General features: G+C 42.2%; 1 protein-coding gene across 1 annotated transcript in view; it reads left to right on the forward strand.

Moving 5' to 3' along the window:
* Positions 1-11345, forward strand: part of ccdc3b (coiled-coil domain containing 3b) — a 45178-nt gene extending 33833 nt beyond the window's left edge. The window contains exon 3 of the mRNA XM_073072747.1: positions 8328-11345. Coding sequence (XP_072928848.1) covers positions 8328-8621 — 294 coding nt within the window. The 3' untranslated portion in view covers positions 8622-11345. The remainder of the gene's footprint in view (positions 1-8327) is intronic.
* Positions 11346-15528: the final 4183 nt, after the last annotated feature.

Here is a 15528-nt window from a genome sequence, read left to right on the forward strand (position 1 = left end):
CCGAATGTAAGGTAAGATCGGCGTGTTCCAGCAGCCACTGGCGCACGTACACTGACCTGATCCCCGTAACGAAGGCGTCTCTTACTAGCAGCTCCGCATGCTGTTCTACCGTCAGTCCCCTGCAATCGCAGGCCTGCATGAGTGTCTGTAGGGCCCAGGCAAACTCAGCGCTCGACTCTCCGGCCCGCTGCCGCCGTGTCGCTAAGTGATGTCTTACGTAGACGGTGTTCACCGGCCGCAGGTACTGTCTTTTGAGGGCATCCATCGCACCCCGGTAGTGCGTTTGGTCCCTGATCATGGAGTAGACCCTTGCACTGACTCTGGAGAGGAGAACCCTGTGCATCGTGTCAGGATCGGTCACATGCATCTCCTCCAGGTACGATTCAAAGCATGCTAGCCAGAGTTCGAAAGCGACGCCGGCTTCCTGGGATTGTGGGTCGAGATTCAATCTGTTGGGTCGTAAAATGCTCTCCATGTTTTAAAATTGCTGCTAATAAAATTGATGCACCATCAATAACTCTCGGAGACAGGAAGTGAATGATGGGCTTTTATTAGCAGCAAAAAGGAAGCACGACATCTCAGAGACTGAGGGAGGAGCAGTGCCCCAATCGCCTTTATACAGGGGTCTGTGGGAGGAGCCACAGGAGCAGTCAGCAGAGGGGCGTGTCCAGACAGGTATACATAGTTTACCACAATCCCTCTATTATCTTCAAAAAGCTGCTCTATGTACTGAATCCACCTCTCACATACTTTATTTGGATCTGTTAGTATGGATCCGTCTGCTGATCTTATGCATCCTGTGGAGGGGGTTTTCTTAATTCCAGTAATTTCCTTAATTTTCTTGTGCATTTCTTTGTTGTTGGTAATATGGCCTTCTACTTTATTGTATGTTTGTTTCAACCATTCTTCCTTTGCAACATTGCACGATTGTCTGGTCTGTCTGTCTAGCTCTCTGTATTCAACTTCATTATTCTTCACTAACCTTCTTTGTTCCATCAGATCTAGAATTTCTTGGGTTATCCACCCCTTGGTGGTGTTGGATTTCTTGTACTGGGATGATCTCCTCTGCTGATTGCTGTATAGTTTGTTTAAATCTGTCCCAAATAGGTGTTGTTTCATTTTCATTGAGGTGTTCTTCTACAGCTGTTTTGAATGGTTGCTTAAGGATGTTTAGGATCCATCCTATGCTAAAAGAATAGGATGGATTTAGCTGAAAATAAACATTTGAAACAGAAACCAAACTTGGAACATTTTGTCGCCTGAACAATAAGACTTTGTGCATACTGTCTGCCTTTGCACTTGGTTACAATATCCAGTTATTCTGAACACAAAACTCTATTGCCGTCAGCCTTAAACATCCTCAATAACCCAACATCCACATTTCTCTGAGGGAGAGAATTACAAATGTTTACAACAAGCAGGAAGAGGCTAACCAGTGCTCTGTGCCAGTAAGCTGTGGATCATAGTTATGTAAACACCAGCATATGGCTGCTAACCCATAGAGGTTTCCATGCCTTTGAAGTGTGGTGTGTTCAGTGTGTTTATATGGGAAAAGAAAGGACACTCTGTTTCATCCAAGCTCAGCTTCTGCATGTGTGCATTTCCCAATAGTATGCTTTGGGTACTCTAGCATAATGATATTTTTTTTCCCACAAGTCAGGCATCTGGTTGCCTGAAGCAATATGAGTGATTATCACTGACGTATGTCATAGTTCCTTAAGCTTGTCACAGCCGAGGAGTGGTAGTGAGGATAACCTCCTACTACATATAAAATGCTCCCAATAGCATGTGCCTCAAATAGCCTCTGACAACAAAGTCCAGCTCCTGCCCTGCACATGTGGCTTAGCTACTAAACCCATTGGAACTATTTCTACTAACAGGAGAAGGGTCAATTGTGGGTTACAGGCGCCTTAAAACCAGTTGATCCAGGCAGATGGGGCATGTCATTCGTGGTTGGTAGGAGAAGGAAAACTCTGATCTCAAACCTCCACTGCTTTGTGGTGGTACCCATTCATGGGGAAGGCTTCAGGAGTAAACCCTGTAGAAATGCCCTGCACTAAAGTCACTAAGGCAACGCTGACTGGCAACTCCTGCGATGCTGCTGGTGCAAAATATAACAGTCTCTGCTGTTCCTTTGGATTCAGCACCTGTGTGGGGAGAGGGAGCCTGCTACAGGGGCAAAAACTTGCTTTCTGTATCGTACTGTCCCAGCTTGCATACTGAAATGCAAGTATCGACTGAAACGTAGACACAGCGTCCATGGACAAACCCTGACCAATGGAGGGCTTCCATTGGTGTCACAGAGTCATAGAAAAGTACAGCACAGAAACAAGGCCTTCAGCCCATCTAGACCATGCTGAACCATTTAAACTGCTCCCTCTGGTCAAACTCCACCTGGACCATAGTCCTCCAAACCCCTACCATCCATGTATCTATCCAAACTTCTTTTAAACATTGAAATCAAGCTCACCTGCATCACTTACGATGGCAGCTCATTCCATACGCTCACAACCCTGTATGTGAAGATGTTTAATCTCATGCTCCCCTTAAACTTTTCACCTTTCACCCTTAACCCATGACCTAGTTGTAGTCGCACCCAACCTCAGTGGAAAAAGCTGGCTTCCATTTAGACCATAAGACCATAAGATATAGGAGTAGTATCAGCCCATCGAGTCTGCTCCTCATTCAATCATGGGCTGATCCAATTCTTCCAGTCATTCCCATTCCTCTGCCTTCTCCACATACCCTTTGATGCCCTGGCTAATCAAGAACCTATCTATCTTTGCCTTAAATTCACCCAATGACTTAGCCACAACTGCTCCTGGCAACAAATTCCACAGATTTACCACCCTTTGACTAAAGCAATTTCTCTGCATCCCTGTTCTAAATGGACGTCCTTCTATCCTGAAGTTGTGCCCTCTTGCCCTAGACTCCCCTACCATGGGAAATAACTTTGCCATGTCTAATCTGTTCAGGCCTTTTACCATTTGGAATGTTTCTATGAGATCCCCCCTCATTCTCCTGAACTCCAGGGAATACAGCGCAAGAGCTGCCAGACGTTCCTCATACAGTAACCCTGAAATCATTCTTGTGAATCTCATACGATAACCCTGAAATCATTCTTGTGAATCTTCTCTGAACCCTCTCCAATATCAGTATATCCTTTCTAAAATAAGGGGCCTAAAACTGCACACAATACTCCAAGTGTGGTCTCACGAGAGCCTTACAGAGCCTCAACATCACATCCCTGCTCTTGAGATTGAGAGGGGATCTGATTGAAACATATAAGATTATTAAGGGATTGGACAAGATAGAGGCAGGAAATATGTTCCAGATGCTGGGAGAGTCCAGTACCAGAGGGCATGGTTTGAGAATAAGGAGTAGGTCATTTAGGACAGAGTTAAGGAAAAACTTCTTCTCCCAGAGAGTTGTGGGAGTCTGGAATGCACTGCCTCGGAAGGTAGTGGAGGCCAATTCTCTGGATGCTTTCAAGAAGGAGCTAGATAGGTATCTTATGGATAGGGGAATCAAGGGATATGGGGACAAGGCAGGAACCGGGTATTGATAGTAGATGATCAGCCATGATCTCAGAATGGCGGTGCAGGCTCTAAGGGCGGAATGGTCTACTTCTGCACCTATTGTCTATTGTCCATTGTCTATATTCTATAGCTCTAGAAATGAATGTCAACATTACATTTGCCTTCTTCACCACTGACTCAAACTGGAGGTTAACCTTCAGGGTATCCTGCACAAGGAATCCCAAGTCCCTTTTCATCTCTGCATTTTGAATTCTCTCCCCATCTAAATAATAGTCTCCCATTTATTTCTTCCACCAAAGTGCATGACCACACACTTTCCAACATTGTGTTCATTTGCCAATTTCCCTAAACTATCTAAGTCTCTCTGCAGGCTCTCTGTTTCCTCAATACTACCCGCTCCTCCACCTATCTTTGTATCATCGGCAAATGTAGCCACAAATCCATTAATCCCATTGTCCAAATCATTGACAGACATTGTAAAAAGCAATGGTCCCAACACCAACCCCTGTGGAACTCCACTGGTAACTGGTAGCCAGCCAGAATAGGATCCCTTTATTCCTATTCTCTGCTTTCTGCCGATCAACCAGTACTCCACCCATGTTAGTAACTTCCCTGTAATTCCACGGGCTCTTATCTTGCTAAGCAGCCTCAAGTGCGGCACCTTGTCAAAGGCCTTCTGAAAATTGAAGTACACCACATCTACTGGATCTCCTTTGTCTACCCTGCTTGTAATTTCCTCAAAAAATTGCAGTAGGTTAGTCAGGCAGGATTTTCCTTTCAGGAAAATGCTGGCCTTGGCCTGTCTTGTCATGTGTCTCCAGGTACTCCATAAACTCATCCCTAGCAATCGATTCCAACAACTTCCCAACCACTGATATCAGGCTAACAGGTCTATAGTTTCCTTTCTGCTGCTTCCTACCCTTCTTAAATAGTGGAGAAACATTTGCAGTTTTCCAATCATCTGGTACAATGCCAGAATCTATCGATTCTTGAAAAATAATTTTTAATGCCTCCGCAGTCTCTCCAGCTACTTTTTTCAGAACCCAAAGGTGCATTCCATCAAGTCCAGGAGATTTATCCACCTTCAGACTATTAAGCTTCCTGAGCACCCTCTCATTCATAATTTTCACTGCACAAACTTCACTTCCCTGACACTCTTGAATGTCTGGCATACTGCTGATGCCTTCCACTGTGAAGACTGATGCAAAATACGCATTCAGTTCCTCTACCATCTCGGCATCTCTCATTACAATATCTCCAGCATCATTTTCTATTGGTCCTTATCTATCCTCAACTCTCTTTTTACCTTTTATACACTTAAAAAAATTTTTCAGTATCTTCTTTGATAGTAGTTACCAGCTTCCTTTCATAATTCATCCTTTCTTTCCTAAAGACGTTTTTAGTTTCCTTCTGCAAGTCTTTAAAAGCTTCCTAATCCTTTATCTTCCCACTAGCTCTGGCTTTCTTGCAGGCCCTCTCTTTTGCTTTTACTTTGGCTCTGAACTCACTTGTCGGCCACGATTGTGTCCTTCTTCCTTTTGAAAATTTCTTTTTATTTGGAATATATCTGTCTTACACTTCCCTCGTTTTTCACAGAAACTCCAGCCATCGCTGCTCTGTTGTCCTTCCTGCTAGTGTCCCTTTTCAGTCAACTTTGGCCAGTTCCTCTCTCATGCTATTGTAATTTCTTTTATTCCATTGAAATACCAAAACATAGAAATTTAGTTTCTCCTTCTTAAATTTCAAAGTGAATTCAAACATATTGTGAACACTGTTCCCTAAGGGTTTCTTAACCTTAAGCTCTCTTATCACTTCCGGATCATTGCACAGCACCCAATCCAGCACAGCCGATCCCCTAATGGGCTCAACAACAAGCTGTTACATAGAAACATAGAAAGCCTACAGCACAATACAGGCCCTTCGGTCCACAAAGTTGTGCTGAACATGTCCCTATCTCAGAAATTACTAGGCTTACCCATAGCCCTCTATTTTTCTAAGCTCCATCTACCTATCCAAAAATCTCTTAAAAGACCCTATCATATCCGCCTCCACCACTATTGCCAGCAGCCCATTCCACCCACTCACCACTCTCTGAGTAAAAACTCACCCCTGACCTCTCCTCTGTACCTACTCCCCAGCACCTTAAACCTGTGTCCTCTTGTGGCAACCATTTCAGCCCTGAAGAAAAAACCTCTGACTATCCACACGATCAATGTCTCTCATCATCTTGTACACCTCTATCAGGTCACCTCGCATCCTCCTTTGTTCCAAGGAGAAAAGGCCGAGTTCACGCTACCTATTCTTATAAGAGATGCTCCCCAATCCAGGCAACATCCTTGTAAATCTCCTCTGCACCCTTTCTATGGCTTCCACGTACTAAAAAGCTATCCCTTAGACATTCTACAAATTCTCTCTCTTGAGGTCCAGTACTGGCCTGATTTTCCCAATCCACTTTCATGTTAAACTCCCCAACGAATATCATGACATTGCCCTTCTGACACGCCTTTTCTATCTCCTGTTGTAATTTGTAATCCACATCCCGGCTGCTGTTTGGAGGCATTTATACAACTGCCATTAAGGTCCTTTTACCCTTGCTAATTCTTAACTCAACCCATAGAGACTCTACACCTCTGATCCTATGCCATCCCTTTCTAATGGTTTAATATTATTTCTTATACACAGGGCCACACCACCCCCTCTGCCTACTAACCTATCTTTCCAATACACCATCTATCCTTGGACATTCAGCTCCCAATGGCAGCCAACCTTTAGCCAAGTTTCAGAGATGGCCACAACGTCATACTTGTCAATCTTTAACTGACTTTCAAGATCGTCCATTTTATTTCTTGGGCTGCGTGCATTCAAATATAACACTTTTAGTTCAGTATTTGTTGCTTTCTGTTTTAACTGCACCACGCCTCTATTGCCCTATAACTCATCCCACTGGCCGTGATTATGCCTCATCTCCTGCCTGTCCTTTCTTTCATCTCTGTTACATGCTGTCTTTGATTTATTTCTGTTTCCCCTTCCTCAGCCTTATCACTCTGGTTCCCATCCCCCTTGCCAAATTAGTTTAAACCCTTGCAAGCAGCCCTATTAAACCTGCCTGCTGGGATATTGGATCCATTTGTGCTCAGGTGTAACCCATCCTTTTTGTACAGGTTGTACCTCCCCCCAAAAGAGGCTCCGATGATCCAGGGATCTGAAACCCTGCCCCGTACAACATTTTCCTTCTCTATACTGCTCATAGTTTTGTACGTGGTGACATTTGTTGTTTTGTGGCAGTAGTACAGTGCAATACATAAAAATACTAAGTTACATAAGAAATATTTAAATAAAGTGCAAAGGAGAGTAAAATAGTGAGGCAGTGCTCCTGGGTTCATGGGCTGTTCAGAAATCTGATGGTAGAGGGGAAGAAGCTTTTTCTAAAATGTTGAGTGTGTGTCTTCAGGCTCCTGAAGCTTCTAACACACAGGATTGCAGAGTATTACAGGTGGTACACACAAAATGCTGGAAGAACTTCTCAGGCCAGGCAGTATCTGTGGAAAAAGTACAGTCGACGTTTCGGGCCAAAACCCTTCAGCAGGACTGGAGAAAAAAAGCTGAGGAGAAGAGGTGGGGGGAGGGGAGAGAGGAAACATAAGGTGATAGGTGAAACCTGAAGGGAGAGGGATGAAGTATTGAGCTGGGAAGTTGATTGGTGAAAGAGATACAGGCTGGAGAAATGGGAATCTGATAGGAGAGGACAGAAGGTTGCAGAAGAAAGAAGGAGGGGTTGGAGCACCTGAGGGAGGCCATGGGCGAGATAAGGTGAGAGAGGGAAAAGGGGATGGGGAATGGTGAAAGGGGGGACATTACTGGAAGTTTGAGAAATCAATATTCATGCCATCAGGTTGGAGGCTACCCAAAGGTGTTGTTCCTTCAACCTAAGTGTGGCCTCATCACGACAGTATGGGAAGTGGAATTAAAATGGGTGGCCACTGGGAGATCCTGCTTCTTTCTGGTGGATGGAGTGTAGGTGCTCAGTGAAGCAGTCTCCCAATCTATGTTAGGTCCTACCAATATACAAGGGGCCACACCAGGAGCACTGGAACCCCTACAGACTCACAGGTGAAGTGTTGCCTCACCTGAAAGGATTGTTTGGGGCCCTGAATGGTGGTGAGGGAGGAGGTGTAGGGGCACCCATCCTTCCCTCAAATTTGCCTGGTCCATTTCTGACATTTCCCTCCCCTTTCTCCATCTCACTGTCTCGATCTCTGGAAGCAGTTTATCCACTGGTGTCTATTACAAACCCACGGACTCTCACAGCTACCTGGACTTATACCTCCTCCTCTTCCGTCAGATTCCCCGTTTGCCAGCCCTGTATGTCTTCCACCAGTCAAATTCTATTTCATCCCTGCCCCTTCAGGTTTCACCTATCATGTGGTGTTTCTCTCTCCCCTTCCCCCTACTAAATCTACTCCTCAGCTTTCTTTCTCCAGTCCTGCCAAAGGATTGCAGCCCAAAACATCAACTGTACTTTTTTCCATAGATGCTGCCTGGTCTGCTGAGTTTCTCCAGCATTTTGTGTGTGTTGCTTGAATTTCCAGCATCTGCAGATTTTCTCTTGTTTGTGATTGTGTTACAAATGGTGACAGTGTAGTAGATTTATGTTGAAAGTTTATTTGTTAAAATGCAGTACTTTGATTGGCACACAGTATAAACTCATTGAACCAGTATTACAATGAAAAGATGTCACTGTATCTTCATGCTCCACATTCTAATGAATGCCTTTGATGTCTTCTTTAGCTCCTATGCTCAACTGTACAGAAAGCCCTTTATGAGGAGGAAGATCGGGTACGGAAACTCTCCCAGAAAGTGAGATCTCTTGAGAAGGCTAACAATCATCTGCGCGAGAAGGTGAAGAGGATTAAGCGTTCGCTTAGACAGGTGAAGAAAGAGAGCAAAAGAGAGGCAATGCTCATGAAACAGCTCCTGCAGAAGCAGCAGAACAAGGAAAGAGGAGAGCTGAGTGCAAAACAGGACACTGGCAAACCGATCCTGAAGAAGTCTGTCAAGAAACCAGTCAACCATAAACTGTAATGTTCTTGATTCACTGGTTGTAATGGTCTGGAAGTCTGACTTGTAACACTTCCCTTGCCAAGTGTTGTAATGCAACACCTATAGAAGCTACCTACACGATAACAGTGTTGTATATACGTGTGTGATGGTTCCCTTGCTACACCATGACAGTATTGTATATAAGTGTTGTATAATTGCTGTAATGCTCTACAATATGTGTTGTAAAATGCTTCCCTTGCCAAGTGGGAATACAACACATATGGAAATCTCCTACACTATAACAGCTATCTATTCCCACTAACTCTCTAGTGGAGTGAACTAGAAATCACGAGTGTGTTGCTTGACTTTTACATTAACATTATATTTCTTGGGCAATTTAAGCTATTTTTTGGTGTTTAATAAGAGTTCTAATTGAATTTAGATAGAAGCAGGCATGGGACCCATTCACAGCAATCTGGAAGAAACCGTTCTGCAGTCATTACTAAATTAACAGGACTCTTTAGAGAATCAGTGATTGGATTGAAAACTGAACACTCTGTACCAGGGCAGTAATTTAGTGATATTTTGATTTATTGCTTAGAGAAGCTATACAGTGTCTTGTCTACACTTTATTGATCAACTAAGTGCTTAATACAGATATTTGGTCTTAAACAAAAGGCAAAACTATCCCTATTCCTAGAACAGAATCTCACACAAAGCAAAAAAAAGTTTCCAAATAAATTTATAATTCTAACATGATGGAAGCAGCTTTTGAATAACTGAAGAGTAGAAAAGGCACAGAATCATTTTAAATTCAAGTTTTAAAGCATTCCAATAACATTTAAAATGCATAAATTACAGAAAATAGACAATAGCATATCATGTAAACTACTTTAATTTTCTTGTAGTTCGTTGTATATTCTGTACCCATTGAGTTTTAAGATTGTCAACTTTCAACTAATCTGAAGATGACATGACTTTAGCTGTATATTATTACCTATTATACTCCCTATTATAAAACTGAGACAAAAATTATCTTATGACTAATTGCTTTGGAAAACTCATTCAAAGGCAAGAGGATCTCTGGCATTCAAGACTTCATTGATACTGAGAGAGAAATTGCTAATTACCATGTTAAGTAATTTGGTTCCACTTCATTTAAAGACTGAATCACCTCCAGCAGCAAACTATTGCATAACGTTAATGTCCAGACATCCAGGACCACTTTTTATTTGGACGCTGGTGATGTTATTAATCACTTGTTCTTTTCATCAACTGGAACAGATTGTGTGAACATGTGAATGTTGAATCACATCTGTAAACAGAAGAAAATTTACCACACTGATTAAACTCAGTAACTGGGGATGAGCGATATTTGAAGATGGATACGCCTTTCCAATTGTGTTAGGAAATTTTTTTGCACAATTTTGCTCAAATTTAGAATGATGTCTATCCAATTGTTAATGAGCAGTTCTTACAGTTTGTGATTTTGTGTGTTGAAAGTCCACTCTCTTCTAGGACAAATTGAATGGGAAATAGCAGGAGGCTGTGGTACAGCTTTAACTGGAATGGGATCAGATGACATTAAGAATGGTCAGATTCTCATTCCTCAAGCCCTGTGCTCCTGGCATCATGAATTGGATGAATCGGTATGTGGAGGGTGAGACCTGTCCTCAAGGGGACAGGGTAAATGGAGTGTTTTGCCTTCTTCCATTTCATCTCTTATGTACTCCACAACATTCTGTTGAAGAGAGATGTGCAGCAGGGCCAGGACAGGAAGGAGTGAGAAATAGGGGAATTAGGACTCCCCCAGTAATCATCCAAATGAATGTACACTTCGTGGCTACAGATGTCCACATACCTTCACATCATAACATCAAGGATGTGCTCCTCCAAATGCTGACTAAATTACCTTTGTTTGCTTCCTCTACTGAGAAAGCATGTGGCCCTAGATTCTAAATAAGCTATCATTCTTCTTAAGAAGTGAACTGCGTTTTGCATCCTTCAATAATGTTGAATCGACTAATTCATTTATATTCGTAAACACGAGGAAATCTGCAGATGCTGGAAATCCAAGCAACACACACAAAATGCTGGTGGAACGCAGCAGGCCAGGCAGCATCTATAGGGAGAAGCACTGTCAATGTTTTGGGCCGAGACCCTTTGTCAGAACTAACTGAAAGAAAAGATAGTAAGAGATTTGAAAGTAGGAGGGGGAGGGGGAAATCCGAAATGATATGAGAAGACAGGAGGGGGTGGGGTGAAGCTAAGAGCTGGAAAGGTGATTGGCAAAAGGGATATAGAGCTGGAGAAGGGAACTTTCTCCACCAACATTTTGTGTGTGTTACAATTCACTTATGTTTATAACCTTCTCCAACATGAACTAGAACACAAAAGTTTCACATCCTTGCTGAACTGATTGGAAAAGGAAGATAGTCCAAAACGTAAAGTTATGACTAACGTGCCAGCAAAGCAAACAGAGTTAATAAAATTGTAGTCATATAATTTAGTTCTTATAAGAAGAGCAGTAAGACATTGTGTTCCTCTTCTTGGTTAATGCTCAGTTTGGAATCATGCTGCAATTCCAGGAACAAATAATTTGGTTGTCATTTTTATAAGCTAGTTTTAAAGGTATCTCTGGCCTATAACCACTGAACGTGACTTAAATGTAGTTTCCAAGGCACATGTGTCTCTTATTTGCCATTCTGTTTGAGTTACTATGTATCTTTTTAATAAATCTCATTTTGAATTTTTATAATAATAAAATTGTGTACAAGCCTCTGAAAGATTTATTTGACAAAATAATTAATTTCAGAGTTTGCCTTTTCTTTTCCTTAACCTTTGAGGCCTGTGTAATCACTCCAAGTGTTTTTTTTTCTCATCCGTCTCTTCCATATGTTAGTTCACAAGCTTGTGAGTAAGAAGATTTCAGAATCAGATTTATTTTCACTGACAAATGTCATGAAATTTGTTGCTTTCTGGCAGCTGTGTACTATAAAACATAAAAAAATACTGTATGTTACAACAATTACCATGGTTCCTTAAGGTTGTCATAGCTGTGAGAGCTAGTGGGGATAAGTTCCCACTACCTATTAAATGCTTCCAATGATGTACATCTCAAATAGCCTCTGACAACCAGCTCTAACTCCAGGCCTTCACGTGTGGCTTGGCTACTAAGCCTGGCAGAGTCGTTTCTACTGACAGTAGAAGGGTCAAAGGCAGGTTATTGGAACCTTGAAACCGGTTGCTCCAGACAGATGGGGCTCATCATTCGTAGTTGGCAGTTCATCTAGAAAAAAACTCTGATCTGAAACCTCCACTGCCTTGCGGCTGTACCCAGTCACGGGGAAGGTTTTGTGAGTAAACCATAAGGAAAGGTCCAGAGCTGGAGTCCATAGGCAGTCCTACACTGAGTTCAACACTGGCTGGCAACACCGGCAGTGCTGCTGCTGCTGAATTATACTGGTCTCTGCCATTCCACTGGATTCATCAGATGCACAAAGTAGGGTCGTCTGCTGCATGGGCATCAGCTTGCTCCCCATATCGTACCGCCCTGCTCTGCCTACTGGTGTGCATATCACATAGACAACTCGGACGCAATAACTATCATCGACCCTGACCAACGGAGAGACTCAAGTTACAATAAAAATGAACAAATATGTATTACAAGAGAAGAACATCGAGGTAGTGTTCATGGGTTCATAGACCATTCAGAAATCTGAAGCCAGGGGAAGATGCTGTTCCTAAATCTTTGAATGTGGACCATTGGGCTCCTGTATCTCCTCCTTGGTGATGAGAAAGTACTCAATAAAGTGGCCACTGAGCAGTATGTTTCTGCTCAGAAAGTAGATGTTATTTCATAGAAAGGGCATTAATGGGAGGGGAATGAATGATCTAACTATTCAACAAACTAAAATCACAATGGGTCTTCAATTTACAATATTATGACTTGTTATCTCCCTTACACACAGTCTGAAAGCTGTGGTCAACTGTGACATCAGTAGCAGCAAGAAAGTTGACATTTCTGTGCAATCCATTAATGACTTAGCTAAGCATGTAATTAGACATCTCAAAATGTAACAAGCTGTCTCAAGAATTTACACTGATAAATTGAATGAAAAATGGAGACAAGAGCTAAGTTTCTGTATGAGTAAGAATGAATAATTTAACATCAAAATCAGAATCAAGTTTATTATAATATAAAATTTGTTTTGTGGCAGCAGTACAATGCAATACAAAAATACTTTAAGTCATATTGAAAAATAAAAAAATAAATACAATGGATTCCAGCTAATTGGGATACATAAGGACCAGTACGTTTTGCTCCCAATTAATGGCTGCTCCATTAGCCAAAGTATCCTGGAAATAGTTAAAAAGGTATAAACATTAGAACATTACCAGTATTGCTACAGTACTATAAAGCTGTGTATTAGTTCTTAATACTTACCAATGGAGGAATTCATCTGCATTGTGTTCTTTTGACTATAAATGAACAAAATCAGAGCGGACACCTAGTTCAGATAATGGGTTGCTTTTCTACAATTTTGCTGATGACTGCATTCTTCAAATCTTCATTTTCATTGTAACATCCAAGATGATTGTTGATACCTTCAAATTGTTCATCATTCCTAACTTGTTGAACTAGTGAAATCATTTCATTTCACTCCCAGCTGTTTCTGGCTTCTCCACACCTGGATGTTTGAAACCACAGTGAACAGAACAGTTCTGAATTGTCTAACTGCTTATTTCTCGCCAACCATCAGTGACAGAAATCATTGCTTTTCAATGTCAAACACACATAACCGACACTTTTTTAAAAACTGTTCGCTTGAAGCACAGTCTAATGTTTAACAGCCTTGTAAATGAACGTGACTGACGCTAGTTAGAAACTGTTTAGCAACAGTTTCCTGTCCCAATTAAGTGACATAACATCCCAAATAAACCAAGAGAATCCCAGCTACTTTCTCGATTAGGTTTTATTCCTTAAGAGTTGTCCCAAATAAGTGGCTGCCCCAATTAACCAATGGTCCTATTGACCAGAATGCACTGCAGTTCAACAAGAGCGTGAAACAGCGAGGGTTCTTCGAATCATGGGTTTCTATGTGAAGGGGAAGTGTCTGTGGGATCTACTGAAGGGTGAAATGGAATAAGATGACCTATCTGAACAATTAATGTAAGGAAAAGGAAATAATGTCCGTTCCTGTCTGTTGTGGTGGAATTTTCTATGTTTCTATGTTTTCTATGTTTCATTCCTGTTAACCACCCAAAGTGCCCAAAAAACAACATGAAAATAGAAAAAGAAAGAGAAAAAGAGAAAATAAATAGATAGAGAGATAGATAGATAAATAAATAAATAGGCAATAAATATTAAGAGCATGAGATGAAGAGTTCTTGAAAATGAGTCCATAGAGGGGGCAAGTGAAAGTGACCTCTGGTTCAACAGACCATTGGCTCAGGGGCGATAACTGTTACTGAATTTGGTGGTGTGGATCCTAAGGCTCCTGTACCTTCTCCCTGATGGGAGCAGTGAGAAGATCATGGCTTGGATGATAGGGGTTCCTGATGATGGATGCTGTTTTCCTGCATCAGCACTCCATGTAGATGTGCTCAGTGGTGGGGAGGGCTGTACCCCTGATGGACTGACCCATATCCATTATGCTGTATATAGAACATAGAACATAGAAATCTACAGCACATTACAGGCCCTTCGGCCCACAATGTTGAACCGACCATATAACATACCCTAGAAACTGCCTAGAATTTCCCTAGTGCATAGCTCTCTATTTTTCTAAGCTCCATGTAGCTATGTAAGAGGCTCTTAATAGACATTATTGTATCCACTTCCACCACCATCACCAACAGTGCTTTCCATGCACCCACCACTCAACTTACCCCTGACATCCCCTTGGTACCTATTTCCAAGCACCTTAAAATGATGCCCCCTCGTGTTAGCTATTTCAACGCTGGGAGACAGCCTCTGGCTATCCACACGATCAATGATCCTCATTATCTTACACACCTCTATCAGGTCACCTCTCATCCTCCGTCGCTCTAAGGAGAAAAGGCCAAGTTCACTCAACCTATTCTCATAAGGTACTGCCTCCAATTCAGGCAACATCCTTTCAAATCTCCTCTGCATTCTGTCTATAGTATCCACATTCTTCCTGTAGTGAGGTAACCAGAACTGAACACAGTACTCCAAGTGTGTAGCTGTAACATTACCTCACAGCTCTTGAATTCAATCCCACAGTTGATGAATATCAACATACCATATGCCTTCTTAACAACATTGTCAACCTGCACCGCAGCTTTGAGTGTTGTGTCAACACGGTCCCCAATATCTCTCAGGTCCTCCCCACTGCCAACAGTCTTACCATTTATATTATATTCTGTCTTCAAATTGGACCTAACAAGATGAACCACTTCACACTTATCTAGGTTGAAGTCCATCTGCCACTTCTCAGCCCAGTTCTACATCCTATTGATGTCCAACTGTAACCTTTGACAACCCTCCAGACCATCCACAACACCCCAATATTGTCTCATCAGCAAAATTACTAACTCACCCTTCTAATTCTTCATCCAGGTCATTTATAAAAATCACAAAGAGGAGGGGTCCCAGAAAAGATCCCTGTGGAACACCACTGGTCACCGACCTCCATGCAGAATGCGAACTATCTACAACCACCCCTTGCCTTCTGTTGGCAAGCCAACTCTGGATCCACAGAGCAAGGTCCCCTTGGATCCCATGTCTCCTTGATTTCTGAAGAAGCCTTGCATGGGGAACATTATCAAATGCTTTACTGAAATCCATATACACTACATCCACTGCTCTACCTACATCCTCAAAGAATTCAAACAGGCTTGTAAGGCATGACCTGCCCTTGACAAAGCCATGTTGACTATCCCTAATCAGATTATGTCTCTCCAAATGCTCATAAATCCTACC

Source organism: Hemitrygon akajei, chromosome 19 (assembly GCF_048418815.1).
Source record: "Hemitrygon akajei chromosome 19, sHemAka1.3, whole genome shotgun sequence".
Classification (NCBI taxonomy): domain Eukaryota; kingdom Metazoa; phylum Chordata; class Chondrichthyes; order Myliobatiformes; family Dasyatidae; genus Hemitrygon; species Hemitrygon akajei.